Source organism: Athene cunicularia, assembly GCF_003259725.1.
Source record: "Athene cunicularia isolate RWA chromosome 1 unlocalized genomic scaffold, athCun1 chr1_part1, whole genome shotgun sequence".
Lineage (NCBI taxonomy): Eukaryota > Metazoa > Chordata > Aves > Strigiformes > Strigidae > Athene > Athene cunicularia.
In genome coordinates, this window is record NW_020799091.1 from 65,046,871 (window position 1) to 65,061,894 (window position 15,024).

At 38.8% G+C, this 15,024-nt stretch overlaps 1 protein-coding gene across 3 annotated transcripts in view; it reads right to left on the reverse strand.

Moving 5' to 3' along the window:
• Positions 1 to 11,380, reverse strand: part of RGPD4 (RANBP2-like and GRIP domain containing 4) — a 30,804-nt gene extending 19,424 nt beyond the window's left edge. For all 3 annotated transcript variants that reach the window (XM_026868325.1, XM_026868333.1, XM_026868318.1), the window contains exons 1-18: positions 11,317 to 11,380; positions 10,720 to 10,831; positions 9,665 to 9,817; positions 8,629 to 8,859; positions 8,055 to 8,200; positions 6,435 to 6,627; positions 5,687 to 5,777; positions 4,630 to 4,839; positions 3,898 to 4,076; positions 3,633 to 3,808; positions 3,187 to 3,310; positions 2,671 to 2,832; positions 2,201 to 2,338; positions 1,964 to 2,110; positions 1,313 to 1,495; positions 1,148 to 1,231; positions 514 to 652; positions 261 to 358 (exon numbers count right to left, since the gene is read on the reverse strand). In XM_026868325.1, the coding sequence (XP_026724126.1) occupies positions 261 to 358; positions 514 to 652; positions 1,148 to 1,231; positions 1,313 to 1,495; positions 1,964 to 2,110; positions 2,201 to 2,338; positions 2,671 to 2,832; positions 3,187 to 3,310; positions 3,633 to 3,808; positions 3,898 to 4,076; positions 4,630 to 4,839; positions 5,687 to 5,777; positions 6,435 to 6,627; positions 8,055 to 8,200; positions 8,629 to 8,859; positions 9,665 to 9,817; positions 10,720 to 10,831; positions 11,317 to 11,378 (2,628 nt within the window). In that variant the 5' untranslated portion in view covers positions 11,379 to 11,380. The remainder of the gene's footprint in view (positions 1 to 260; positions 359 to 513; positions 653 to 1,147; positions 1,232 to 1,312; positions 1,496 to 1,963; positions 2,111 to 2,200; positions 2,339 to 2,670; positions 2,833 to 3,186; positions 3,311 to 3,632; positions 3,809 to 3,897; positions 4,077 to 4,629; positions 4,840 to 5,686; positions 5,778 to 6,434; positions 6,628 to 8,054; positions 8,201 to 8,628; positions 8,860 to 9,664; positions 9,818 to 10,719; positions 10,832 to 11,316) is intronic.
• Positions 11,381 to 15,024: the final 3,644 nt, after the last annotated feature.

The following is a 15,024-nucleotide window of genomic DNA, read 5'->3' on the forward strand; positions in this document are numbered from 1 at the left end:
GGGGGGAATAAGTGCTATCATATACATGCTGTAGGGGACACTTACTAACATATTACAGACATGACAGCTTTTCCTCCCAAGCCCCACATGCCAAAAATTAGGCAGAGAAGTAAATTATCAGTTTATTCCTAGAAGCCCAAGTTCACCAAAAGCTATATAAGGAACTGCAACTATGTCCAAATCCAACTACATATAGATTCAAAAGCAGCCATTTTCAGTAGATCATTGGAAGTAGCTTAAGTGGATAGATTTGTTCTCACCTTCGTTGGCGTTACGTTCGTTGCAGCAGTTCTGAGAAGATACTGAGAGTTATAAGCAGGTGACTGGCTGTAGTAAACAGATGGGCCAGTGGTAGCAACTAAAAAGTAACAGGAACAGTTTATACTTGTTTTTTTGAATGGACTCTCCCCAACAATCAGTTTTTAATTGTGAATCATTAAAACATTTCTGCATTATTTTGAAAAGTCTTACTTGGTTTAGGCTAAGCATGTAAAAAATTCAGCAGCAACTTGCCTGTTAAAGGAGCTTCATGAAGATTTTGGGCTCTCTGATAACCCTCTGACATTGTATCTGTTCCATAGCTTTCCGCAGGCCACCGATGAGATGATGCATTTGAGTTGGAATTATTAAGTTTCATTTCTTGCATTTCATTCTGTCAAGACAGTGTGCCAATCAAGAGCGTAAGGTATTTGTAGAAGAAAACATAAGGAATCATCCCTTCCCTCTTGCTATTTAAAAGCATGTTCAACCTCCCCAGGAAAAAAAACAAAACAAAACTAAAAAAACCCCCAAGAAGTACCTGCCAGAATCATCCAAGATCTGCCCATGCAGTACAAAGTACTAAGTTTGTGTTCTAAAGCCAGAAATAAAAAAAAAGAGCCAAGTGGATGAGAAGCAATCTAGCAAGCTGATAGCATGAAGTCCTTAGATGGGCTTGCCTTTGCACTCCTGCTCAAATCCCAAATAAGAGGTTTTTTTAGCAAAAAGATTTACCTTGCACTCAATTTAGTCAGATGTTTACAGAAGATAATTTCACCAATTTAAGTAGTAGTCTAGGAACTTTAAGTTGCCCATACTATTATCATTAAATCCTTACCATAACGAAAAGGCCAACTACTCTTCACTGAATATAGACAAAATTGTTTACCTTTAAAGCTTCCACTTGCTGACAGATCATCTGAAGTATAGATCTGTGATCTTCTGCCCACTGAGGAGGAGTTTTAGGAGAAAACTAGAAAAAAAAAGTTAATTGAATCTTGTGTATTTTTCTTCAAACATAACAATCCCCTGAAATACCAGCTAGCTAATATACCTTGTAGCTCTTAGTTGGTGAAAGAGAGAACTTCTTTGGTGATGGAGTAGAATGTTTCATCTCTGGATCTACAGCTCGTGACAGACCATTTCTGAAGGCAGGATTTCCCTCTTCACCATTCTCACCAAGTTCCTGGATCACTGTATCTAGCATTTCCCTCACAGTTTCAACAGACACCGGCAGCTAAAAAGTTATTTGAAACCTGAGTCACAATTGCAATTTTCCCTCAGAACACAAACAAACATCCAGAATTCTAGCTGAACAATTCACAAGGCTTTTCATTACACAAATACTGTTCTTACAGCAAAGCTCTAAATCTGTTAAGATTATTGCAAGAAAACAATTCACACAAACATGAATTCTATTTTTTCAAACTATTGACTTCAGTAAAAAGACAGTGGCAAAAACTATTTGTTTACATTAAAGTCTTAATCCACAAAGTAGTTGGAATACTGCATGATCTGGTAGGTTACAGAAGTTACCCAGAATTTATCAACCCACTGATGCTAAAAAGGTTATTTGCCTTAAGTGAAGAAATAAGTTTAACTTGCCTTAATGCAAAGCCTGGTCTAAAAAAGCTAACAGAAAGCAGAGTTTCATTTTGAAACAGTAACCAAAGCCACCACATCTTTTTAAACCAAAATTACTTACTTTCTCAGCTACTGACATATCTGAGGAGCTTTCCTCAATGATTTTCATTAGATAATGTTTGCTTTTAAGGAGATAGGTTTTATGTTCTTCTTGTTCTTCTGGCAGTGTGGCATCATTTTCAGTCTCTTCTGCCTTTCTTTGGAAGATCTAAATCACAGGATGCATATTAATTAGGATCGGTCAGAAGGCAACTGAATAAAGGAAAGCATTTCAGGGTAATGCTATTTATAAACTTACCACAGCAAGATTCCAGTATGAAACCACGTTCTTAATAGCTTCAAATGCTAATAAAGCATCATCGGTTTTGCCATCAACTGCATCCAACATTGCAAATGCTATACGTGCCTCTTCTTCATATGCCGCAACCTGAAAGACCTATGAAGAAAGTGAAAGACAACTCATACTTAACAATGGAATGATGCAATGGTTATTTTTTCCCCCCTGTAATACAGGGAAAATACAAATACTTTTTAAAGGAAGTTGGTACTAAGGGTGTTCAGTGTCTTCAAATCATATACACAGGCAAAAATAGTTGTAAGGAGACTTTTTTTTCCCCCTTTATCAGAGACTGATATTACCAAATCTCATCATAAAGTTTTATAGTTGTAACAACATGAGCTGTACAACACAGAGAGAAATCCCACAACTATATAAGTTTCTGACATAGACCTTTCCTTAACTTCAGCTTTGGCTTACTCAATCTGTACCTGAATGTCTACACTATGAAAGTGTTTGAAAAGAGGATCAATAGGTTCAGGAATACTCCTCTTCTTTTTTATAGTCTCCAGCATAGGCAAAACTTTCTTCCAGTAGTAGACACTTCGTCCAATGTATTCCTTCTGGTCATAGAAAGAGTTAAGGTTAATGCCCTGGTGAAAAGGAAACAGAAGCACACAATTTCAACAAATTCAAGTCAAAATGCTATTCATACATATCCTTCCCCTGTTTTCTTGAAAAGTTTTGAGTGCTTCTCTGACACTTGAGATAAACCTTGGGGGGGGGGGGGTCTTTATCTCAACAACATACATGTAGACAATAACAATACAGTTTAAGACAGAGTACTTCATAGGGTGACTAGAGCAACTAATCCACCTGACAAAACAAAGAGCAGTTCTCAATAATACTTTCTCATCTGATTCCACCTCCCCAGTCTGGTTATAGTTTGGAAAATAAGGGAGAAAAGCACTTCAGCATCTACATATTTAAAAACAATCTCAGCTTACTGTTTTTTGTAGGCTTTTTGCGCAGTGTATAATTAAGGCAGGTTGAAGGCCATGCTTCTCCAGTGTTCGCAGAGTACTTATTCCATGCTGTACAATAAGCCTCAATTTTGCTGCTGTTCCTGGTCTAAATATCAAAAGAAATATTCCTTAATTAGCATTCTCTACTTTTCATCTGTTCACAAATCATTTGCTTGATGAACATGACCCGTAGTTTAAATATGAATATAACCTGCCTCTAGTTTAAAAAATGCATTGTTAGAAATGAAAATTCCATTTTTAGAAGTCTTTCAAGTGTATAAAGTCCCTAGTGTAACAAAGCTTCCATGTCCAAAATATGTCAAAAAAGAAATGTAATTTTCCAAGAATCTATCAGGACAAATCAAAGCTGCTGTAGCAGAAGCTGCCTAAAGGCTTGGTTAAACATTTCCAAACTGAAAAAGCCTTACATTGTTTTTCTCTGAATAAGAGTACGAACAGCATCCCACCAGGATCTTTGCTTTTCAGTATAGAGCTGTTTGCACACTGGCAACGGTAAGAATTGAGGCTGATGCGCGCCGTAGTGAGAATTAAACTTCTCTTGCAATTGCAAGTTGCTAGTGAATACCACCCCAAGTAGGAATACCTGTTTTTGTAAAAATAAATAAAAGGTATTAAAAACAAATATAAAAAAAACTTAAATCATACACTTAAGAACTTGGAAAGTTTACTTACTTCAAGGTCCAATAGGCAAATTGATTCAGGAGCATCTGTCTCAAGTCTTGATGTTTCTTGTGGCAAGTGAAAAAGCTGTTTTAACCATTTGCGCATTGGAGGTAAGACTGACATGGAGTTCCACTGCAAGCCAAGCCACACAAGGTGCTGGAGACTGCCATTGTGCATTTGAACAGCACCTATGCAAAAACAAAGTTGGATGCAGATGTCAACTTCCTACAAGTCAGCAGGACTTGTATCTGATCAAAGCTGAATTTCACACTTCACTGTCAGAGCAGCTGAAGATACTTTGCAGATCAATGACCATCAAGATTCCAATTTTCACTTGTGAAAGATTACAAATTTCAAATTAGCCAAACATATTAAATAGACAGTTCATCTGAGTGCTCAAGACTTCAAAGCCTTAAGCTTCTAAGGAGTGAGTCTCAGATTTCACTTCACTTCCATCCTCACCGTATTCAGTCCAATAGGTGGCTATTTTTAGCAAGCTTATTTACTTCTCCAAAATTAGTGTACTATTCAATACAATATATACAATATATTTATTCAAAATAAGGTATTATTCAAGAAGCACTTCCTTATTTTGCATTGAAGTTTAAGTCTTGCCTAGGCCACTAGGACAACTTTGGACAGTTACTCCAGCGATTTGTCTTTTGCTGCAATATGAAGTATTTGTAGAAGAGCTTCTGGTGCAGAAAATTGTGTTGAGTTTCAGAAATTAACACCTCTTACCAATATCATATTTATTAAGTTCCGCTTGCACTGGTGCTTGTGTACTGACATTTCCAATATCATCTGTGCCAATAAAAGATCTCTCTCTAGAAGCTCCACTCTCAAACAGGCTATCGAACAACGTAAATGAACCACTCTTGTTTGCAAATGATTCCACAATCTCTTTAAAGAAGTCTTGCTTGCCATGGCTTAAGTTCAGCAGCATATGACCTAGAAAACAAAAATCATCACTTTACATAAATAAAGCAGTGAACATAAGGAAAGTCATATTTGATGCACTGGTCTGCTTTCGCTACTGAAGGCTGAGTGGGAATCAGGATTTCCCCTTATGAAACCTAAAGATTGTTATGTTCTCTCTGTAATTAGGTCAGTGTTTCAGCACAAAGGCTTTCCAAGCTTTTAGTGACAACAATCCCAAGGCATCTGTAAATCCAGTTCTTCAGGAAAACAAAGCCATCTTCTTGTTATTACTGTTCTAGGGGGATTGCAACTGTCCTTAAAATAAGTAGCTGTAATTCAAGTAGAAGTCTGTTAACAAAAGCCATTCTGAAAAAATTTAATCTGATGTCTAGTGGGTTCATTTGTTTTCATCTAGGTCCTGGAAGAGTTTGTAGACAGAAAAAGTGTCTATTCTCAGCAGCAAGAAAAGAGACGCTGATTAATAAGTAGGAGGATGGAAAGGACAGGGAAACAGTAATGTTTTCTTTTCCTCTTGGGGCTAACAATACTTGCAAAATAGTATCAGCAGGCAAAAGCCTGTAGATTAAGAGACTATAAAAGTTAAATTCTATCTTAGTGTGGTGAAGAGGCAAAAAGGAGGAAAAAAAAAAGAAAAAAAACACCTGAAAAAAGACAATACACTCTACTAGCATGCTAAATAGAAAAAAAAACTTTGTCAGGATCAAACCACTGTTCTGTTTTACATATGTAGTCAGAAGGTTTTAATGCATATTGAAGTGTTAACATTACATTCCAAAGTAACGTGTTAACAAGCCACTCAGCCTTTAAAGTAACAATCCATAACACTAAAATAGAACTATGTAGGTATTTTTATTACCAGACTGGCTTTTTCGATCAGAGGCCAACATTTCTAGCACATCTTGTCCCGTTTGATCCCCCTTTATTAGTTTTGACTTCGGTTTAGGAACCTGGTGAAGGAGAGAACTGTTACAGCTTTTTCACAATAAAAGCGAATTAGTTAAATTAGTTTTAAGAATTAGGGAACAAGCTTCTTTTTAACATTAGAAAGCTATAGAAAAAAACCCATTATTCATTCTGAAGGTACTATGTCACACGTCCCAGGGAGTGGGAAACCCACCCAAAATACACAAAACCCCGAGGTGGGCAATTATAGCTATTGCAAGTAACGTTAAGTGCGCACAGACAAAGTAACACTTGGGATGCAAGCAGCTGCATAAAAAGGACAATTTTATTTTGTAAGGCGAAGAATTAAGCTTGACTTTTTCGTTGTGCTGTCTATGCAACAAGTATATGGGAACTATTCAGTTCACCCCCTTTGCTCCCTACAGCAACAAGCCTAATATTGTATGTGTACAGAAAAGGAATATACTGTAGGAAACAAACTCACTAGCCTTTAAGAATCAAGTTACTCGGACAAGGGAAATAGCTGAAGATACACTTCTGAAATTTGAAAACTTTGAAGAATTGTGAAAGAGCAGGGTTTGGTGAGTGAGGAGGGAGTCTTTCTTTCAGCACACTAACACCAGTTCATCTCAGAAGTTCAACACAGCAAGAATGTTTCAAGAACTGCATTAACTAAAGACATAAACTGAAAAATTACTTACCTGGAAACTTATCAGGTAACACAATGCTGCTAGTTCACACACAACTCTCCACTGTGCCTCATTGTGTTGGGCCATTTTCAGTAGCAAAGTTCCAGCATGCATGTACAGCTGTCCTTTCATTTCCACAAAGGTACGAGACAACTCATCAGCCCCATTCACATATGGTTTCACTGACTGAAGCACACGATCAAAACTAAAATGTAGAGAAGATTAATTCTAAAGAGTGTCCTGGTAAAAACTATAGCAGATGGTTTTGGTTCATGTTATTTAACTGTGAATCAAGTATCTTCGTGAATCAATAGTATTGTCTCTGTTGCCTAAACCCAAGTTGCACTAGTAAGTACAATAATGGTCTCAAACTCCAAAAGCTCTCAACTTCTGTTTATCGAAGTAAAACATATTATTACCTAGATATTTACAGTGTTTTTCAGCACATCTTTGCACAGCTGCTTTCAAATCCATTCTCCCAAACCCCGTGGATAAACCTATTCACCACTGCAGATTTAGAGGCACACAGGAGGCACCAGTCACTCTGCTCTTCCCTTTTCTTCCTTTAGCAGAAAGTCCTAAAATACAGCTAGACAGGTTCTTCAAAAACAGAAGGTACTGTAGAAATCTGAGTAGCTGCAGGCTAGTATAGAACCCCCACTCAGGAGAGGCTTTCCAGAAAACAGTTAAAACACTCTTTCAATTACTTGACAAAACTATAATGGCTCTAAGCACTGCCATGACCTGGAAGTGCTTCAGATTAAGTCACCTTGAAAGGCTCTAACACAATGGCAGCAGAAAACCCAAAACAAAAGATGGTTCTGGTCAATGTCAGAGAAGAAAATAAAAAGTACTTGGGCATTAAGTATTCCTCCATTGTCTGTAGCTTCAAATACTCAAGATTAAGAGACTGAAGACAATTTAACAGCCATTGTGTAATTGAGGAACAAAGATAAGTCAATAAAAGCCAGTAAGAAAGATAACAAAGAAAAAAACCCACAGATCTTACTCAATATATTGACTACAAACACTGTTTCATACTACTCTAGGTGTGCCACAGATGATATGCCTTAAAGTCAGCTGGCTTGGCTGGCTCTGTAACACCACCAGTTTCCCGTGAAGGAGAGTCATCTTACTGCAAGTGGCTTCCTCCCTCCCAATTATACTATACACCTAAAGTTCCTAACTATCCCACTATGTGTTGTGTTACTTTAGACTAAAGTGACCAGTACAAAGCTGATAAAAAGCCAAAACCACCACTTGTGTACTGTTGTTGGGTGGGGTTTTTTTAAATTGCCTGGGAAGTCTGGATGACTGAACTGCCGACATACAGAACAACATTCTCTTTACAGCAGTGAAAGAAGGTACAAAGTTAATCGACCCAGGATATCAATGACTTACTTCTCCACGGCTGTTCTGCTGACTACTCAAAGCTTACATCTCCGTCAAAAGACAACCTGGGGTTCAAACCCAGTAAGAACCATTACAAAGCTAGCACAAAGAATCCCCTCTCACATCAACACTGCAAACAAATTAAGCAGTGAAACAGAAGTTTGGCAGATGTTCTGTGACCTGGAAAAAAAAGAATTCCTAAAGAATTTTTTTTTTACTATGGGGAAGTTAAAACAGTACCTTTCAAGTGCCTCTCTGCATTCCTGAACATCTCTAGAAGAAAGTGTCATTTTGACAAAGCTGGTATAGGCCAGCAGATGATCTTTCTTGATAGCTCTCCAGTTATTTTTATCAGACTCCAAGTCTTGTACAGATTCCAGATATTCCTAAAGAAGAAAGTTCATCACAGGATAAGGAACAGTCATCTTTCCATGAAGGCAAGGGCAGTACTTCTCCAAAATATATTAGTAGCATTTACTGCATAATCCAGTTTCACAGGTGAGACCTTAACATACTCTTCAGCAGCAAAGTTCCAGGGAACTGTTTGCCTGAGCAATTTTATCCCTAATGGAACTGCTGTATCTAACTCAGCTTTTGAAGTTAGAAACTCAATAGCTCTATAAGGCTTAATTTTGGGGAGAAAATTCCAATTAAAAAAAACCCAAGAAGTATTTTGTAATTCCACTGGTTTCAGTAGACTTGCATTTGAAGGAGTTAAATCACTTGAGAAATAGCTGTCAGAATAATGGCACTAAGAGAAACAGACCAGTTAAAAAGATATGGAAGACTATCACAGGATCAAAATATTAAACACCTCAAATGTCTCTACAACACAGGAACACCATTCCAAGCTTGACTGCAAAGGTATTTTCTTCTGTGCCTCCTGACAATGGAGCACAGCATCTCTTAATCTATTATTTGAACGGTAGAGTGCAACAAGTCTGATGTTTATGTAGACATCATCTGGTCTTGCATAAAGTTCTGCTTGAATCAAGTCAAAAAGCTGATTCCATCCATCTTCACCTTTACAATCCAATAACTGCTCCTGTTAAACATGAGGACAACATGTTAATATTTCATTTCCCACGAGTCTTCTCAGCAGCTACAGTACCAGTTTTCTTTCCTCCACTACAGACTACACCACTCGAACTACACTACTCTTAATAGCTTCCAGGCATTACATCAAGTTTGATGAAATACTCAAATATTTAAAAATGGAGATAACTATCATAGAAGAAAATCCTCAGAAGAATTTGCCTCTTACCAACGGTGCTTGTCAGACCAGTGCTGTTCAGTGACAGCATACCCTGCCATAGACTACCTTGCTTAAAAACAACAGACATCTTAAGACTTCAATATGGTTGCTGCCTAGCCACAGAAAATTAATATACTTGTGCAAAAGAAAGACTGCGTGACAAAGCATTTACACAGAAAATGACAGCATTTCTCACATTCTGCAGAGTTGGCCATAATAAAGATTTAAAAGCTAAAAAGCAGTGTACAGGAAAAAAGTCTGAGTTCAGCGGCCTGCTACCTTCCTGCAAGTGACAAAACAGAAATATCATGCAGTGCCTATCTAGTCTCAACTTCTCAGATGTGATAACCAACATAGCTCCTGAGCATTTTTGAAGAGGATTAACCTTGAAACACTAAAAAGGGTATGAAAGCCTGTAGCTTTCTTGAAAGCTAGATAAAAATGTCAGACTACAGAGAAAGTAACATTCAATAGATTTAATATTAAAGATTCTAAACCAATTCAGCCAGGAAGTTTTGTGGGAGGTGACATGTAAAAAGCACTCCAGTCAGATGCTGAAAGTTTCTTTAAACCACAGAATTAATTTGGAATTTACCTTCAGCCTGTAAACAGCAGGACTCCCAGGGAAAAGCTTAGCAGCTCTCTCAACCCAGTATTTTGCTCTTCCATCTGTAATGTCGTTATTGCATAGTAACTCTGCAATCTTCAATACAAGATCTTTCTGTGTTGGGTTCAACTCCACCGAACGCTAATTTTCACCACACACAGAGAAGGAAAAAAAAGTAACTTGATCTTATAATCCACACAGAACAGGAGTTATACCCGTACAGACTCAGCTATTCAAATTAGTTAGATCTATCAATACAGAATACATTAACAAAGCCTTTCTAGATGCCAGCATTAGGTTACAGCATCCAGATACAAGTGCTAGAATTCAGATGGGCATAAGAGAAACAATGCAAAAGCAAGCTCCTCTGCATCTACCAGTAGCTACTGTAACACACAGGCAGTAGGACTACATGGCCCTCCAGTCTAGCCAGAGGTGGATACTTATGGAAGAAAAAAACCAAACACAAAATAGTTAAGGTACACAGTTTAAAAAGTGTGACAGTACTTCATGGAGCTGTGTTGGCAACCAGACTTTTGTACACATCATCTTCCTCCCCAAAAGCAGAACAAAGACATTCCAACTGGAAATCTGACATTTATATGCTTGCCAATCCCTTCTGCTCCCACCCCCTCCAAAACTAACAAAAAAAAACCCCACTAGGCCTACAGTCTTCTAGTAGCAACTAGATTCTTATTGTCATCACAGTCCACATTAAGGAATTCTACAACAGTTACAGATCCCCAGTCCAAAAGGCAATGTATGGCATAGGAAGAATTTAACAGCATGTAGCACAAAGATCAAGTCCAGAAAAAAAAACCAAAGAATCAACTTAAAATATACTACTGAAGCAAGTGGTATCAAGAGAAGAATCTCCTCTGTAGTGCTTCATATGCCTTCCATTGCCAAATTTTTATACATAATAGTTTCCCCAGAGACATTTTTCCTTCTGTGGGTTTGAGAATATCCAGCACAGAAGGATTTTAGAAGTCCATATTTATACAGGAATAAAGCAGGACATTATGGGTCAGTGTAGTACTTACCTTGTAACACCCAAAAGCTTTTTCTATGTTATCCTCAGCTTCGTAAATTTGTCCAAGAAATCTGTGTGCTTTGGGATCTCTCTCTTGTACATTGAGGTATGTAGATATATACCTATGGAGAGGAAAAAAGTCAGTTACTTGACCAATATTTTTCAATAATACTCCCCACCCCCCAAGCTATAATGAGAACTTAATCTGCCATACAGAAAGTATAAACATATTTAGTTCCAGATAGTTTGTCTGGACCTGAAAGTAAGAAACAACATTGTTTTACATGTACAGATGCTAGTTACTGCCAGCAAGTATTTCTGTTTTTTTTTTTTTTTTTAAAAAAAAGCAGCAGTTTGCAGAAACAGTAAGAACTACATCATACAATGAGAAAAAAAAAAGCCATTTCGCCCAGGTAAGTTTTTCAGCACCACATAATTAATCTACTTTTAAGTTGTTTTATAAAGATTTAAGTGGCACTTAATACCCACATTTACTGCTAACTTAAAACAGCATATTGATCTTGGTTTCTCTGGTCTACTTCATATTAATTTAGCTTTTCTCTTACACTTTAGAGAGTAGAAAAACAAACATACATCAACATTTTACCTTTTAGCAAGTTCATATTCTTTTATTTCAAAATACAGCTTAGCAAAGAGGAATCCTTTCATCGATTTCTGAAGGAAAAAAAAACACGACATACTTTAGACATATGGTACTTTAAAAATAATTCAATAGGGTGATGACCCTTTTTTTCAGCAGTGCATAATACTTTTAAATGACTGAATTTGTCAACTAGTTATCAGCTCAAACCTACCTCACATTAAAGAGTTTGTTTTTGAAAGATGTAGGATTAAGAATGAAAACAGTAAGTTTTTCCTATAATTGGGAAAGGCTACTAGGCAAAATAGAGATTACAACTGAAGCAAGCAACAACCCCTTACACCTGTGGCATTTCATAAACACTTCTGATTAAAGAGAAGGGAAGAATCGGGTCAGCTACATTTAATCTCTTTTGTTGCAATGTGGCAAAGAAAAAAACATCCTATAAACTAAGAAAGACCTGTCATTTAGCCCTGCTGTAGTATGGTGTCATCAGACACTACTGTTTAAATATATTTGAGGAAAAAGTCATTTCTATCGAAGTCATTCTCAGTTTGGGTAAAAGATATTTATACAATAGTTTATTTCTGATGCTGTCAGCTTAAGATAACTTGATCATACACAGTCTAGAACAAGGAAGCAACAAACAAAACTAGAAGAAACACACAGAGAGCAGACAGAGCAAGACAGCAGAAGCATGGACAGGAGGAAAAGCATGAAAGGAAAGAACTCAAGAACTAAGTCACAAGCAAAAACCTCAAGGTAGAAGTCAACTGGACAAAAATGAAAAGCTTGAGCTCCCAGTAGCAGTTCAAAAGCAGATTTTACATGTGAACCAATATATGCTGGAACGAGTTACATCTATGATTCCAAACAAGCATGTATATTCTGAATACACCTGAATTACTAATCTCCTTCCTTCTTCCATACCCGCTATTCATGCAAAATTTTAAGTGGTTTAGAATGAAAGCAGGCTTCATAAGATACTTCAAGGTTTCAGTCTGCATTTTTTAAGCATATTATAAAAAGGAAACCTTAACATGTGTCAGAGTGGAGTCACACCTGGCATCTCCTTTAAAACATTAATGAAAAGAAACCTCAAAATAAGTGCTTGGCAGCCCTATAAGCCCCCCCAAATCAACAGAACAAGAAAACCCATAATGATTACCACCACTGACTGTGCTATACAATTAGTTGTAAGCATTATTTTAAAAAAACACCAAAAACCCTCCACCCTAAATATACATCAGTTGGCCTTAAGCACAACAGACGAGTAATAATTTGTTGTTGTTGTTGAGTTCAGTATGAATATCAAAACGATTTAAAAAGCATCTCCGATTCTGGCAGCGATGTACTTGACGGTGTCTGGTCTAAGCAGCACCCAAGTCAATTAAAGTCACAGGACAACTTTGTTGCCATTGGGAAAAGTACAAGCGACGATGATATACGCAGGCCGTGCATAAAGACCGTACTGCATAATGGTGAACATGGATGCATTCACACTATACAACACACTGCTGAATATTCTACTAGGGCGCGGCGGGGACGGGGCGCCAGGGCCCTGGCCTGTGGCCTCCCGGGTGAATCCCGGTGTCGGCTGAGGGCGGCGGGTCGGTGAGAGGATAGTAGATCTCCTCGCCCCCCCGAGGCCGTTAGCCAGCCGGCGTTGAAGGGCTGCCCGGCTTGTCGTTGTATCCACCTAAATTTTAAGGGGGAAATTGTTACTAAACCGGTTCCATTCGTGTGTGGGCCTTAGGCCGTCACAGAAAATCTTAACGTGTTGTGGAACCAAGCTTTAGTTTTTCTCACCTAAAACTGGATCTTGCAGCTATAAATTTGATCCATAAGCATGGGCCCTATCACCCAGAAATGAGTTTCTAAACATTGTAGCAGCTATGGGAAGAAGCTTTATTTTACAGGTACTGTGAATTGCATAATTACGCTCTTTGTTACCGTCCTAAAGTACAGCTGGGAACATGGGTCAGACAATTATGAGATCAGCAGCACTTCAAGGTGCAAGTTGCAGCTGTAAGAGTGTGGTGGTTCTGAGCACCAGCGGTGACCCCAGGTGCCACTCTCAGCTGACAGCCTCAGATTCTGCTTGCTGAAATTGCCCATCTTGTCTCTCTTCTGACAGTTAGTTGCTTTGGTCAAAATGAGGCCACTGGGCTCTGTCTCTGAAGAAGCATCATTAAAAACTTGTCCCGTTCTTCATCTCAGGCAACCCATTGACAGCCGTATGATTCCTGCTACACCTCAGAAATACTGACATACCCAGAGTCCCTATCATCTTTGTCAGAAAAATAAAAAAAACATACCCCAACTTGTTCCTGTAAGGAGGCCAGCAGCATCCATGTAACACCCTGACTGAAAGATGAGCCTTCTCTTTTATTATTTCTTCTATTAATGGTGATTTATTTAGACAATAGATTTAATTCCCTAAGAAGAAAGAGGATCTTTTTTCTCTGTACTTTTTAATGGTGTGTCTACAAATGGGGTTACTGAACAATTTATCAGCACCTTCCAGACTAATAAAACTCTTGGTGCTGTTGCAGAGAACGGTGGAGTTGGCTCACTGGAAGAAGTTACCACTCTACAGCTGATGGGGAGGAATGGGAAATTGCCTTCATACAGACAAGGTCCAGCGCCATGACACTGGTCGCTGTTTCTCACCCATCCCTGTGGAAGTGGCACCCGGTGGGTGGTTGCAACACCAGGAAGGCAGCTGACGAGGCAGGGCAATTGACTCTAGCGCTGTCCCTGCAACCTGGCCATGCTCCGCTTGGCTCGCTACCTATCCCTTGGAACAGAGCACTGGGTTTGCCGCTGCCAGCAGCAGAAAAAGCTTCAGGCTCAGCTTTTTTCCCCTACAGCTACATCCACTGGGCTTTCTGAAGTGCTCCCTACTGTTAGTCTAAGCATGGGCTTCAACAGGAATTTCTCATGCCCATGCATGATTGATCCCATGCAGCAGAAGGGGGACAAAGTTTCTGAGGCCACCATTCCCAAACCTCATGCTCACAGCCTTTTTGAGAGGCCAATAGGAATCACGGGTAGAAAAACAATAATGAACTCTGCCTCTTTCAGGAAAGTATGTGCAGCTATGCAAAATATTTGTAATACTGACAGGCCAGGAAGTGATCTTCAACACCAGCTGTGTAATTGTCCAGGCTGCTTAACTGCTAGTTTGCTCTCTGGCTCTGTTTTGCAACTGCTTTTAATTAATCCCCTTCATGACAATGTCCAGGGGTATTTTTTCAATGACAGTTCACTCCAAAGACAGCTCCCAAGAGAGCAGTGTGGATTTGAGGAACCCTACACTCAAGATAGGACTCCAATAATAATAAAAAATATTCACTGTGAGGGTGATGAAGCACTGGAACATATTGCCCACAAAGGTCTATGAAATCTTCTTCCATGGAGATACCCACAGCTTGGCTGAGCAAGACCTTTAGTACTGATCCAACTTTGAAGTTAGACCTTCTCTGAGCAGATGGCTGGGCTAGCTGACCAGCAGTCCCTCCCCACCAACATTCTTCCATGATTCATCAGGCTTTCAACCCTCAAGTACCCACAGTTGCTCTCAACACTGCATCGTGGGGTCTGGGGTACACACACTCACGTTCATCAAATATAAACTGCTGCCTTGGTGAACTGTAGCACAGTGTTCACCGCCAGGAACTTGGAAACAGAAAAAATACCCCACCCTGTGTT